The sequence below is a fragment of the Patella vulgata genome, chromosome 8, assembly GCF_932274485.2.
Source record: "Patella vulgata chromosome 8, xgPatVulg1.2, whole genome shotgun sequence".
Classification (NCBI taxonomy): Eukaryota; Metazoa; Mollusca; class Gastropoda; family Patellidae; genus Patella; species Patella vulgata.
The window spans coordinates 21,876,866-21,892,427 of record NC_065886.2 but is presented as its reverse complement, the minus strand read 5'-3'; the positions used below and the strand labels follow the sequence as shown (position 1 = coordinate 21,892,427).

Sequence of the window (15,562 nt, the reverse complement as noted above, 5' to 3'; positions counted from 1 at the left end):
AAGGAATATAGTGAGCACATAAGTGGAAGATTAATGTTTTTGTTAATCAGAAATTATTATATAATATGTACATGATATATATTATAATAGTGAGAGATATTAATATTATTATAACAGTTAAACAATGACATAGCTTGGTGGTATATAAATCATATTATACACCTTTACAATCTATAAATCATATTAATGTCTGGCTACCTGATTTAACTGACTACTTACTGACCACTGTGACATAGATCACAAATAGTTTACATTTATGACAGGCAAAATAATAATGTCAATATGGAGCACAAACCCAGGAGCCGGCAACCCCCAAAAGCCAGGCAACCCCCAAAAGCCAACCGAAACCAGCTCATTTAATAACCGCATAAAACTTGTTGCAAAATGTTCAGCATATTCACATGTATCACAAGTCCACCCCAAGACTTTTTCAGTAGTGGGGTACCACTGTCAGACATCCTTAATTGCCCCACCCCTCAAAAGCTAACCTAGACTAGCTCATATACTGAGCGCACAAAATGCTCAGCATATTCTCATATATCAAAAATGCTAGCCAGACATTTTCAGTGATGGGATACCCTCGCCATACATCACTAATAGCCCACCCTAAAAGCTAATGTACATCAACACATGACTAAAGAATAAATTGTATTTGAAATATTTAACATATCCGCATGCATGGCCATTCCTTGACAGTGACAAGTACCCCAGCCATGCAGAGGCTACAAACTGCAAATGAATCAGTGACTAATAATACAAGTGTTTAGGTTGGTTCTGTCTGAAATGTTCTATTTTGGGCAATTGAAGAGTCAGTGGACAGTTAAAAGGTCTAGTATTTGTCCTCTTCCGGATCAGGATCAGAATCAGTACCAGTATTCTAAAAATCTAGGAATCATCATCAGAATCACATAAAGTTCATAAAGAGATTAAGTGTCAAGGTCACATTTGTTCCATATAATAATTGTCACTGTAACTCTCTATCTCGAGAATGAATGTTTGATGGTAAATATTTTTGTAAAGAGAAGAACTGTATTCTCATGCCTTAGTATTGACATTTTTTTATTTCAATAGAAATGGTTGCTTAGGACAATTAAAAAGAGTTTAATAGCCTAGGCATGCATTTATGATGGTCAACGCCCTTTTCACACTGACAAACCTCCGTTAAACTTACTAACATGTTGTCACTACCTTCCTCGGCTTTTAGCTTACTATTGACGTTTCTTGGACCTTTTATTTGACCAAAAGAAACACTCAACATGCCCTAAAATGACTTATGAACTTAAAAGAAAACGACCATCTTGGCTTGGATATGTCATTAGAATAAGATGGTTAGCAGAGCTTTACCAGTGTATGTTCTATTCAACAACACATGAATATCACAAATATCATTTATGTGCCGAGGGAATGATTTACCAATCTGTGAAGATTAAGATTGAACAAACATTTTATTCTTCTACCCAGTAAAACATAGACGTTACTTAGATGTTCTTACTTCCTGTCAGATATCTGTAACAATTACAAACTGTGTTTTATTTTGTGGGGGTAGTTTAGAGAAAAGTCATTCCCACAGACAGCATTCTAACCAGAATACTTTTCTTTCCAACAATTCAATTATTAACCCTTTAACCGGCAGATGTTCCATATGGAACATTTCAGGAGGCCATTTTGCAGGTCATGACATATAAGTAAAAATGACAAAAGAAAAATGTTAAATATTGTATACCACTGAACAGGGGAATACAAAACCTTTCTAAAAATATGTACATCTGTATGATTTATTCTTAAACTTAAAGAGTTACAGGATATATTCTTAACTATATGCTTTCCCTAGTCGAAACTCCAAAACAATCTGACAGTTAAAGGGTTAAACAATTTGATGATTACTGAACACAAATTATTGTGTAAAAATTAGTAGGCTATTGAAAACAATTGTCTGTTGAATAAGCACAAGAACCCCATATGCCCCGAATGCCGTTGTTAATGACCATTGTTTTTTTATAGGTATATGGTAAGCCAAATTTGATAGAAATCTTAGTTTTAATTTTCTGTAATATGGTAAAGTTAGTTAAATTTACAAAACAAAAATGTTATATTATTTGCATATGATGACTTCAACAGGGTTTATGAAATATAACAAATATTTTACATTGAATCGCATAATTATGATTCACAAGTAAACATTTTATTTTTAACACAGATTTTGGTTTTCACAATACAATGCAATCAAGTTGATAAGTAACAGTTTTGCAGTTATTAAAAGCTTGGGTATAGCACATGCCGTAATTCTGCAATTTTTACAGGCAAATGGTTATAAAGTCTCTTGCTAACAGATGACATTCATTCATCTATAAATAAATTTCCTACAATAACCTGCAAAAGTTTTTATAGTTTAAGTAAACAATCCCAGAAAAATTAATTGAGCGATATTTTGAAAGGATATTGGAAGAAGATTGAAGATATTTATCTTAGCAATCTAATTATTTAGAAAGGAATCCTGTTAAGATGGTGGACAATTGATGACCAATTTGGGAGTCAATGTTGTTTGAATCAGAACAATGGTGAGGGACAGAATTTGAACTATGAACCTAGGTCACTCTTTACCATTTTATATGGAGAATAGTACATGTATAGATAAATATTATTTTAAGTAAAACTGTGCCATGCTAACTATTTTTAGAGTGAATTGGGTAGCTAAAGTATGAAAAAAGATTTAGGTAGATTAAGAAAGTAGACACTGTGATCAAATTCTGTCTTTGTAGTTCTTGGAATTAAAACCAAGGTATTTGATGCCCATGTCAAAATAAATTAAAGGTGAGAATTCAGAGAGGATTTAGCAAGTGTGACCATATGCATGTCAAAAATAACAATTAAAGAAATTACTGTAGTTTCCAAATGATCAATTTGATGAGGAATTGAACCCCATTCCACCCTATTAAATTTGACAGCTTTGTACACTCAATATCAAAAATTCAGTAATGTAAAAGTCTTTTTTACATTTTATTTTTGGTACCAGGTAGACTGTAGTATGTTTTCTCCATACATGAATATTGTTACTTGAGCATATTGGCTAGTTTTTAATTCAAACATCGTTGTTTTCGACCTATTTTCTCTTTTGTGGTTGCACATTATGGTCATCAAAATTTTCTTCCAGGCAATGATCGATTATCAAATTATTACATCTTTGTTTCTTCACCATGTTTTGTCTTGCAGCCAGCATTGTTTTTAAATAGTGTCACTATGAATGACATGACATTTACCACTGACACTGTTATTCCCATGAGTGATATAAGGTGACTGTCACTGTCCAACCAAATAAAACTCCTTATTAGATTTTAAATGAGATAAGGGACAATTATGTTTTAATAGGGATTCTTACTCTACCATTAGATTTCACTTAATCTCCCATTAACTGCTTCATCAATCACCGATATTTGGTTACATTTCGGCCCATGTGGACCATTATTGTCCTTCTCTGTCAAGGTAACTGTAGGCCCACTGTTACAAACACACCAAAACATAATGAACTCCTCCAACTCAACAGGTGACTGTCATTTTCTACACTACACCCCCTACTAAAATTTCTAATAGTTTGACCCAGTGTGAAAGGTAAAGGGCTTCACCATGTTGCCAGTAGCCTGTTTGATAAGGTGATCCTTCAGGCATTTTATACTTTGTCAATCACGACCGATATGTGCGTGGACAAACATATGACAAGAGTTGAATGGTCTGGAGTGATACCAGATTGCCTATAAGAGATGTCAGTACCAACCATTACTTAGATTTTTGACTCAAGCTTGGAATAATTGTGTTTTTTGCTGAAATTTATCATCTGTGGATGTCATATTCTATTTAATGATGCAATAATTGGTTTTGCTGTTTAACATTTAATGACTATAATTGTTTACATTTTGAACTTTTTAAAGTTTATACTCCATTGAACTTAGATAGTGACCAGTTGATCAGTACAATAGGATTGGAGATCAAAATTCTGTACTAAAAGTCACATGGATCCATAGTTTTTCAGAGAGGTTAAAACTTAAGGTTGTGCCTATTCTTTCTGATGGGACAACTTAAAAAATTATATTCCTGTTGTGTTCTAGTACAAAAAACGTTGCCTAAGAAGACGTTTTAAGACCTATATGAATATAAAATATGTAATACCACAAAGTGTTATAGATAAAGTTATTCGTATTATGTTATTGAATCTATTCAGTGTGTAATCTATACCTACATGCGTATCTTGAATAGAATAATAGTGAATAGTACATACTGGCATACTAATAGGTTACGCATAATACAGGTGTCCAAACTTATTGGTACCGACCAAGTGTCTTCAATAGAGACTTGACATTGGGTGTGCCTGATATAACATATTTTTGTTGACCTTACCATGATATATTTGGTACCATTAAAAATGATTATACTAGTTGAAAAGACTTTATTGAAATATACTGTGCCCACTTAAAACTTGCCAGATGAGAAAAGCTGCTTAGTTAATACATCTATATAATTTTGTACGATATTATTTTGGCATTGGTTTGAACTGGTGTTACTGACAAATTGTTTTAGACTAAACATATGGAAAAGTAGAATAAATTAGTTCTATTATTGTGAAATTGATTGATAAAATGAAAGTGATTGTGGATCTCACTATATTTCTTGAACAAAGTTATTAACTATGGCAGAATTGTGTGATTATCTGAAATCGTTGTCCATATTATGTGGTAGTGCTACTGGACATAAATGGTCTGTAAAGGTATGTATACTGATATATGTAAATGTATATTTTTTATGATGCAAGGTTCATACAAAGTTTTATTAGACTTTAAAAACACTCCCTATACATGCATTCATTTTTATTAGGAACTTAAACGAGTTCTGGTTTATTTTGAACTAGACTGCATACTTTTGTTTTCCCATAGCAACACAGCCGACTGAAAAGAAATACTTGCTTTACATGTTTACAATTTTAGAAGTCTCATAACTTTGCAAACTCTTCTCGAAATGGCAATCTAATTTGTAAGTTATAGGCAATGGGGGTATTTGATTGAAAGTTCCAGTAAGGTCATAAATTTGATAAAGATAATAATTTTGTGAGAAAACTATGTGTTATTACATCAAGCTGCTACTTAAATAGCAGTTCCATCAATTCGATATTTTCGGGACTAAAAAATCGAGCACCAACATCTATTCGTTGTCATCTAAAATAGTATAATGATTAGAACAGAATTTACTAAATTCAGTGCAAAATAAAAATGGTTGTGTTTCACATTTTAACTTGTAACAGTATCTATACATTCAGTATGTTTTTTATTTAAATATCAATGGCTCCCTCAAACCTTTGTTTGAATTTACATGTTTGATATCTAATGACAGAAAGTTGAGAATGTAAAAGTTGAGTCCATGTTGCAGAGTACCTATTGTCCACTGTTGTATGGTGGGTGTCCCGTTTATATTGACTCAATGGTCAGTTTGTTGTGTGGTCAGTGACAAAGGTCAAGATATAATGTTTATATTATCCTCACAGTGAAACTATTATAATCTGAAGTGACTGCTACACATGGTACTGGTCAGTATATTGATATATAAGTACATTTATTCGGTCAATTTTTAAGTCAGATGTCTGGTTTCCCATGCTGTCTGAGGGTTTTGGAATGCTGCTATTGTTAAAATATGATAAAACATCCATTTCCTGATGTATTTAGTTTTAACCATTCCTAGTTCCTGCTGTCATTCAGAGCAATGAACATCCATTTTGAGTTTAATCTGTACTTTGTCCTTTAGGATGTTGCTGATAACAGAGACAAATCAAGGAGGTAAACTCCACCCAGGATTCCGTGTTAGGTTCTTTCAACTCCACAGTACCATGGGCATAATACATGACCATTGTATACATTAAAGTTAAAGTATTTTTATTGGTCAAAAAATGGGAAGTGATATCTGAATGTTCACTTTGAAGGTCTTGTGCTACAGTATAGTGGAAAAATTGAATTATCGTTTTGAAAGATCTTGTGAAAACTCAAACATGTGTTAGTCCCAAAATGACCTAGTTTGTATCGAATGGCCGTTAAACCCCATTTCTCTTTCTCTCCGAACATGTTTATGATCTTAAAATGGCAAGCGTCACAATGCTTTAACTGTGGACAGTTTCATAAAACTGATAATCTTCTTCTGTTCCCAATATTCAATTTCAGTTGTATCATTTACACCACCACTTTTACTGTGTAATAACCCACTGAGTGACCAGTTCATTACGTTTGTACAACAAACTGCATATTAGCAATGGAAAATATTGACTATTCCATGCGTAATAAAGAAAGAAAATAACCGCAGGCTGAATAAGGTTATGAAAATATAGTTATATAAGCCTTGAGCTGTATATTGGGGTTTCTAGATGTCAGTCATACATTGATGTATATCTATGCAGTGATTTGACAATTGCTTATGGAATATAATAACCACAGGCTAAGGTTATAAAAATATAGTTATTGTAGGCCTTGGAACTTCTTTTTTTTTTGTAGCTTTATAACCATCATTTTAAAGACGCATTAACGCTTTTACCAAGAAAATAATTAGATTTGAAAAATAAGTATGACAATAAAGTGATAATTAAAGCTTTCCTGCATTCTAAATAGCCCACTAAGACGTATAAAAATGTCTGTTAATTTTTAAAAATCAAATTAATTCATATCACTTTATCTATTAGCTACAAACTATTTGTAGAATGCGAGTATATCAGATGTACAATTAAGTGCTAGTGTATAATTAGAGGTATTATTAGCAGATATAAAGGTGTTAAAAACACAGCCTGAGGTATGAAACCTACAGTGGACATTATCTACTACTGTATTAAATGTCAATCATTGGTGATTATCCACTGTTGACCAATGATTTACAGATACATGATGTAATATTGAGTAAGAGAATGTAATTAGGTAAATCATCTTATATAGATAATCACTAAAAGGTTGGTTTAAAGCTATACACCATGGTTGTGATTCTATCAAATGTTTTGAAGTTGTACACAAAGCTTAGAGGGATGATCAGAATCGTATTCAGTGATTGCAAAAGGAAAATGAAGTAAAAGACGCATTATTCCACACTAAATGGCAAATATACACATTAAAAATGTATTGACCAAAAATTAATATCCAACATTCCTTATGTAAACTATGACCATCTGAATTTGTATATCACTTTCTGTTGATTTCATGACATCATCATCTTCTGACTTTAAACATCAGTCAGCTGCTAAAGAATAAATCATTTATAAAATGTCTGTTAATTTTTAAAAATCAAAGAATAAATCATTTCTATCCACGGACTCTGAGTTTAAGATTACATATAATATCAAAAATTTGATTTAATCTAGAATATTATCTAAATGAAAAGAACAAGTTTCAGCTCTTATGTTTGCTAAATTTTAATCAGGAAAATGGTTATTAGCCTTCTGGCACATCAAGGTTTAAAATGTTTGCAGAGAAGACATTTGGTCTGTTCCTGTTGCTTGTTTTTCTGTTTGGTAATTATAGTAATTATAGTACTGTTTTATTGTGATGAGGTGATTGCATACCCTTGATTGGAACTATGGTTGAATAATTTTACAATAAAATGATCATTAGTGGAGGTCTAATAAGTAGTAGTATGCCTCACGTTGGTATAGTTTTTGTTAATTTATTATTCAGATTTTCCAAATCCATGATTCAGTGCGCAGTTAATAAACTTTTAAAATATTCTATATTTAAAGAAAAAAACAAATAGTGACTGCAGGGGGTTTCCACTATCTTACCAGAAAATCACTCCATGTAAATTTCTTGGTTTATTTTAATATTTTTATTACCTAGAATTCTCTTTGACCAATGACCTGGAACAATATGAATATACTTGATGAGTTTGTGATAAATTATACGGGTCATTAGTTGCTTAGATTGACAGAGATAGGTATTTACTCTACAGCTATATGACAAGCACTTTAACAAAACATATTTGTTCAAAGGACAACTCCTACAACTTCTTTGGTCTATTCAGAAAGTTTTTTGCTCGTTCATTATAACTGCATTAAGTGCATGTATGAGATTGATTTAGTTATGGATATATTTGATTAAAGATATATTAGGGTCTTAAGAACAGTGGGTGCTTTCCCTCTCTAACTTTTTCCGATGTCTTATTTTCAAATCTGAATTAAAGATGTGACTGGTATTATTTTCTAACTTAAACATTTATTCACTGTTAAAATTGATAACCTATATAGTATAAGATGTCCTAGCTATAATATTTTAATCCTCTTTATGTAGAAGGGGGGGGTGCTAAATAATTTAACGTGTGCATGTTAGCTCATATAGTCTGTCGCTAAGTCAAGTGGCATGGTTTCGATTTCCCCTCTTGTACGTGACAAGGATTAGGGTTACCTGTCCAATCTCATGGGTTTTCTCCAGGTCCTCCAGTTTCCTCTAAAAACCTCTATGTGCAAGCAAATTATTGAAATAAAATTGAAATGTGTTAATCCCGAAATGACCTCTGTGTCGAGTGGACTTTAATCCCCATTTACACTCTCTCTCTTTAAGTAGAAATATTATTCTCCACATATGAAAATTAAATCATACAATTAATAACTAACATCTGCCAATCTTTTTCATGTTTATTTTCCCACCAAACTATGCACAAGCCATGTTTGAAACACTCTTCAGCACTGATATTTTATACAACATATTATAGATTTCCTTAAAAGTTGGTACAAATTAATGTTAAATGAAAAAAAATGACATCAGTGTTGAACTTTTAGAAATATATTCATGTATGTCAGGAAGGTGAAGATAAAACTATATCAAGATCTTTGATGTGGTCTATCTAGAAGTTTGTGGCCTAACACTCTCATTAAATCAGTAAAAGAATTTATATAAATATGTATAAAGAAGGTACTATATTTCAGCTGTAGTACATACATATATTCATTTGAATCATAATTTGAACTCAATAACATTTTTAGAATGACATTTTTTTTCTTTATTGAGAATATTTGCTACTAACTTTCTAAAATCTGAATAAAATTTTCTTTTTATTATGTATAAAATATTTGTACACATACATGTTTAGTGCATGCACCGTCTATTTTGTGGGTATCAAACATTGGTTTTATTTTATACTCCAGTATTTTAATCATCAAGTCACCTGCTGGTAAATCTTGTGCCCCAAATAATTCCATGTGTTTATTTGATAAACAAATGAAAAACAGCAAATTTGTTTGACTTTCAAAGAATAATTTTTTGTCAGTAAAACATGCAGTACGTTTGCTTGTGCCTGGAAATAAGATTGTTTTGGTATTTGAAAAACAAGGACCACTTCATGTGTGCTTTACATATTTTATTGCCTAAAGCATGTCCAGTAATAGGCTTCAGTCATTATCAGCTTAATTCCATAAATGTGTTACTTTAAACCTGGTCAGCATATCTATTGATCATTTCAAAACAGCTTAATACTTTGATTTGACATTTTTAGACAAGGTACACATGTCATATACTAATTGTTGTCACATTTCTATATTCCCACATTTTGTTTATGGACACTGTACAGGTCATAATTGTCCCCCGCCTTTCGAAGAAAGCAGGGGACTATTAAAATGGGTTCGTCCGTCTGTCTGTCTGTCCGTCTGTCTGTCCGTCCGTCTGTCTGTCCGTCACACTTTTTGGGACACAATAACTCTCTTCCTAATTGAGCTAGAATGTTCAAACTTGGTGTATGTGTTTATTAGGTCAATGCCTTGATGGAGTTCGAAGATGAGCATGTTCCGCTTAGGGTAAGCAGAGATAAGCAATTTGATTGGTTGATGCTTTGGGACACGATAACTCTCTTCCTAATTGGGCTAGAATGTTCAAACTTGGTGTATGTGTTGATTAGGTCAATGCCTTGATGGAGTTCGAAGATGAGCATTTTCCGCTTAGTGTAAGCAGAGATAAGCAATTTGATTGGTTGATGCTTTGGGACACGATAACTTTTAATTGAGCTAGAATGTTCAAACTTGGTGTATGTGTTTATTAGGTCAATGCCTTGATGGAGTTCGAAGATGAGCATTTTCCGCTTAGGGTAAGCAGAGATAAACAATTTGATTGGTTGATACTTTGGGGCACGATAACTCTCTTCCTAATTGAGCTAGAATGTTCAAACTTGGTGTATGTGTTGATTAGGTCAATGCCTTGATGGAGTTCGAAGATGAGCATTTTCCGCTTAGGGTAAGCAGAGATAAGCAATTTGATTGGTTGATGCTTTGGGACACGATAACTTTATTTATTTTGGGATTTCAGCGGGGGACATCAGCCTCACTGTTGGCTTGTTTTTATTCGATTTTGACTAAACTTAAAATATAGGTCTATCTCCCAAAGATATTGGTTGCTTTCGATATTGGCATAAATCAGACCATAACTTCATGGATTATGGCCCCTGATTGTGGACACCCACAGGTAAAACTTTTCATCTGATTTAAAAAAACGTTTGAATATATCACCATTACACCCTAATGATTGCCGAGTTGAAATATGTGACTATCCCTGTGCCTTCACAGTTTAATACGACAATACTATATACTGAAAAACACCTGAAAACAACTGGAAAAAAAGAAAAATTACCAGAAAACTAATGAAAAACACCATGTTATACTGAATACCGGAAAAACACTAAATACCGGAAAACACCCTAAATAGGTAACCCGGAGCCTTGTCCTCTGTGTGCCTGGGTTAGGGTTAGTTTCCGGTTTATAGTATAGCCCTTCTCCGGGCTACTTATTTAGGGTGTTTTCTGGTATTTAGTGTGTTTTCTGGTATTTAGTGTTTTTCCGGTGTTTTCCGGTATTCAGTATAACATGGTGTTTTCCTGTAGTTTTTCAGTGTTTCCCGGTATATAGTATACCCCGTTTAATATTGACATTAAATTTAAAAACATTTTATACTTACTCATATAGTTTATGTTCTGTATGTGTGAATGTTTTATTCATCACATTATCATTGAAGATTATAAAATATGATTTAGTATGTAATGAATCGCAAGAAGCAAAATTTTATTTGGGTTGAGGAAATGAACAAGTATCAAAAGAAGCTGAGAAATTGAAGGTAAACTCAGAAGATTTACCAGTATCTAATATTATTTGTATGTTGATATGATGTGTGCCAAGAAAAGGAAGTTGGAAAGGATTTCGATCTAGGTTATGTTTACTAGGAAGAAGATTTTCAGCCAACTACCTTGGAAAAAGCCAAGCTGGATTAAAATGGTCAACTTTTGATTGGAACCACATTAAACAGTTATTGGTTTATCAGTTCAACGTGAAAGTTGTTATAGTAATTCATTTCAATGATTATTTTACAAATCATGTATTAGAATAAATAATTATGTTTAATACCTGGAGAAAGATTCTCTGAATAGAAGATGTATATTTTAATTTATCTATAATATAATTTGGTCTTTCTGAACCTGAATAATTGTATTCTAATGCTGAATAGTAATTACGTTTGGAACGAGAACTTGATAAAGCATTTCAATGAAAATGGATTGTACATTTCTTTGCCTTATTAAAGATGTTTATCTAGGTGATCTATTTTATAGATTTTCCTAATTAAAATACCTACCTTTATTCTGTAAATATTTTCAAGGGTTCTTAATAGAATGTTTTGATGACCTGTTTGACAGCTTTCAACATCTTTATACATGTTTACCATTCTGAAGAATCTCAAATTTTTGTTTGAAAGCCATGACCTTGTCAGCAAGATGCCAATTCTAATCTTTATCTATAGCTCTACTTCATCACATACGTAGCAAGTAGATTACAGGCTCGGAAAACAAATACTCAATGGGGATGAGGGATACACCTGAAATAAGGGGATAACAATCACATGGTTTTAGAAATGTACGTTTGTATATTAACCCACTGCTTCTCATGTCCTTGAACTTGAACCATCTTTCAACAAAGCAACTATTTATCCCTTGCTGAGTTCAACTGAAAAGTAAATAGAAGATCAGATACAGGGTTCCGTTATTGACATTACAATACCATTTCTATAAAGGGATTAAATTCAAAGAAATTGAAATTTCTATCAAAAAGATTTTGAGATCAGAATTTAATTAAGTGGATAAACATTGAGGATTGAACGATAAACCCAAGATTATAGGAATTCAACCTTTTAAAGAACTTGCCAGTTTTTTGTTAGAAATCTTTTAATTACTTGAACATGGAGAAAGTTAAATCAATCGATCATATCTTGACCTGAGAGTCGTTCTGAAAGGTCAAATTCTAATGTGTGTATTATTGTCAGATCAATGTATAAGAGTTAAATGAAATCTGTCATTTCTTTTCAAATGTTAATCGATTTTACATTTGTAATAGTGATATATGAATTAGATCTGGGAAAGGCAACAAATACTTAATAAACATGTATATCACAATGCACATTACACATATCCTTTCCAGAACACCTGATCTGACTTTTGATATTTCTTCTTTTGTATTGGGATTCCTTGAATGATCATTGAAGATTTGTTGAATCAAAGCTAATTATTGTGCAAGTTATTCTTGGTATATCTAATATTTTCATAAATCATGATGTTATGCAATTTATTGCTAAAAGATGAAGTGTTAAACTATATGTACCTGGTTATTATGACCCTACCTGCAGGAATAAAGATTTCTTTACCCATTCATATTTGTAAATCTTCATTGTACATGAAAAGATGTCACTGGAGAGGAAAAAAGATCATACCATTTGTGACAGGATTTTAAACTAACAACCCTAAATCTTGTTACTTTGAACAAAAATAATGGTTGGAAAGCTTTTTTTCATTTACTTTGATCTGTTTTTGCTGGACTGTGATTGACAGTTGTATGGACATGGGTCTCATCAGAGGGTCAAATCCACCCTAAAATGTTGTAATGACTTTCCAGGGGACAATAGTATGTGATTGATATTTCCAAACACCTAGTAATTTGTCCTGATCTAGATAAAAGTATTCTTGATTGGCAAGTTGCTTTGAAGGGTGTTAATATTAAAGGGGGCTACTCTTAGCCAAGTTATAGAACTTAGTGAGTTTTCATCCTGAAGATTTTAAATAGATATTTGTGTGCAGTTTCATGATTAAAGGGACTGTCGATTGATTTTATTGATAGCAGACTTTATCATTGATAACCACTATGATAACTTCCTTTGATCCTGTATTTCTAATTACATCTTTGATAGAAGTAGGAAGTTAAACCCCATATCATTTCATTTTATTTGCATCTTTCATAAAAAAAAATGAATCAACATAAGAATTTGTAACTAACGATCAAGAAATAAAACATAAGGACAAAAATCTTAGAATTTAGTCAGTATAAATGGTAGCTAGTTATTCGTTTATGAAAACAGGCAGTTTGAAAGTTCAACTCTACCCTTTAGTTTACGCACCAGGGGGTTACTTTAGACCTTTGAATTCATTGGCTCTAAGGTCGAAACTTTTTATGACTTGACAATTTTCAATGTTGTGAATTCTTAGTAAAATCATATTAATTTAATCATGCAAGTAAGCAAAATATGTTTATTATGGAATGTGAGTAAAGTTTATGGTACTAACCATAACCTCTGTGAAAGATGCAAATAGTAAGATTCAAGTCTTTGCCATACGACTTACAATAATCTTTCCAATCCCATTGTTAACAGTTCTGTTGATTGTACATGTGCAACATGTAATCAACTTTCTTTTTAAGGTAAAAAGGTGACATTTTTTAGAGTTGAGGTATTTATAGTATTTTGTGGTTTTCACACCTTGTTCGACCATGACTTGAACTGTCTACTGTACAGAATCAAAATGTCAGTCAAACCTTCCATTAGGTTTATTTCAACTCCTATACTGTTTGAAAAAAAAAGGTCAGTCTGCACTTGTCACTAAACAAGGAAATTCCACCCTTACATCCTAAAGCGCCCAAAATGGAGGGGGATTTGTGTGATGTTTGTAACATCAGTCACATGATCCACTTGCTACTACTTCACACCTTTTAATTTCTAAAGTTTCTTTCTATTTTGTCAACACTGTTAACCTACTTCAGCCATCATTCGCCTTTCTAATGAAGCTGGAACAAAGATTTTAATTAAGACAAGTCAACAATTGGTACTGGTTACCTGTTCAAGTTTTTTGAAACTTACATACAAACCTGCCTTCTTCAGATTTTGTTGATATGGCAACAATTTTTTCACATTTAGTTTTAAATTCTAGTCACATTTTCCATTTTTTTCAGCACTTCATCATACATGTATTGCCTTTTGGACATTAGATTACTTTTTAAAGATTGAGTCTTGAACAGAATATACAATTAGCTTGAATGCAGAATAGAACAGATTCTGTTAAATGCTTTCAAAAGTTGTAACAAGTATCTAAAAGATTATCAACCAACTAAATTTAAATTTTTTCTATGAACTGTTGAAAAAAAATACAGTGGAAATATCAGGTGACATATTAAACATGTGGTGGTAATTTGGCATTACAGCTGTTGATGAAAATTGCATGAGTATGTATGTGTGTGACAGACATTCTGGGACTAACTTGGGACAATTTCGATAATCTGCTAGCATATATAGGGCTTTAGCCATGTAAGGAAACTGTGGGACCCCCAAGGTTGGGTAGGTGATCCTATTCTTTGTCATGTGAAGGATGTCACGTTAGACCACTCGACCAATACCCAACCCCACTATAAATTGTATGCCTTTCATGCATAATATTATCAAATCTTAGTACAGTGATAATCTTGTGTCAATATCTGTGTCCGTATTTCATCATGAATTGACTGATACCAAGACGAGTTAAGCAAAGTAGGGAATTAGGAGATTGAAATGACTCATTACAGTAAGTATTTAATAGTGAAGTGAATACGAATACATTTTTGTGTTACTATAGCTTTTTATCTAAGTAAGTTTTTAAACCTTTTTTTAGGGTCTGGTATTGAATCTGTAATGTATTTACTGTTAATCCCTTGGTTTATTGCAATAATCTTCAGATTATGTACACTTAAGATTTAACATTGTACATAAATTATATCTACATGTACATGTTTAATATGTTTGGGTGTTAGTATTTCTATTTTTCAACTACGGTTTTCATTTCTGCAATGCGTTTAATAAGTGTTCCTATGGTATGACTTTAGAAATTTATTGCAAATGCTAACATTATTAAATACATATAACTGTCAAGTAATTAATTTGCTCAAATTATAAACTAATAGTCTGCTCATTATACATATATGGATTATCTAGTTTAATTAAGTGTAGTCGCTAACTCTATTAGCAGAAGTGTATTTATGTCTTGTTCTGTAAAACTGTTCTCTGTCTTTACTCCTAGGAGTTGGACTTTGTGTCAGATCTCGTAAAAAGGAACAGAATACTTCCAAATAAGTTCATTTTCAAATGACAAATTTCACTAAACAATACTAGATTCAGTGTTAAAATTGATTTTATATGAGTTAAAGATTAATTAAGATGGCACCATTAATGACAACTCCACTTCCTGTTTGGATTTGGTTTTTATATTGACCCGAATCAGAAAAGTATGGAATTGT

At 32.3% G+C, this 15,562-nt stretch overlaps 1 protein-coding gene across 2 annotated transcripts in view; it reads left to right on the top strand.

The window, feature by feature from the left end:
- LOC126831107 (rho GTPase-activating protein 7) overlaps positions 1–15,562 on the top strand; it is a 123,222-nt gene that overhangs the window by 27,386 nt on the left and 80,274 nt on the right. The window contains exon 1 of one of the 2 annotated variants that reach the window (XM_050561733.2): positions 4,645–4,756. The exons of the other annotated variant lie outside the window; for it this stretch is intronic. Within the exon in view, the coding sequence (XP_050417690.1) occupies positions 4,679–4,756 (78 nt within the window). The 5' untranslated portion in view covers positions 4,645–4,678. Of the gene's footprint in view, positions 1–4,644; positions 4,757–15,562 lie in introns of those variants that run through there. 2 annotated transcript variants of the gene reach the window in all.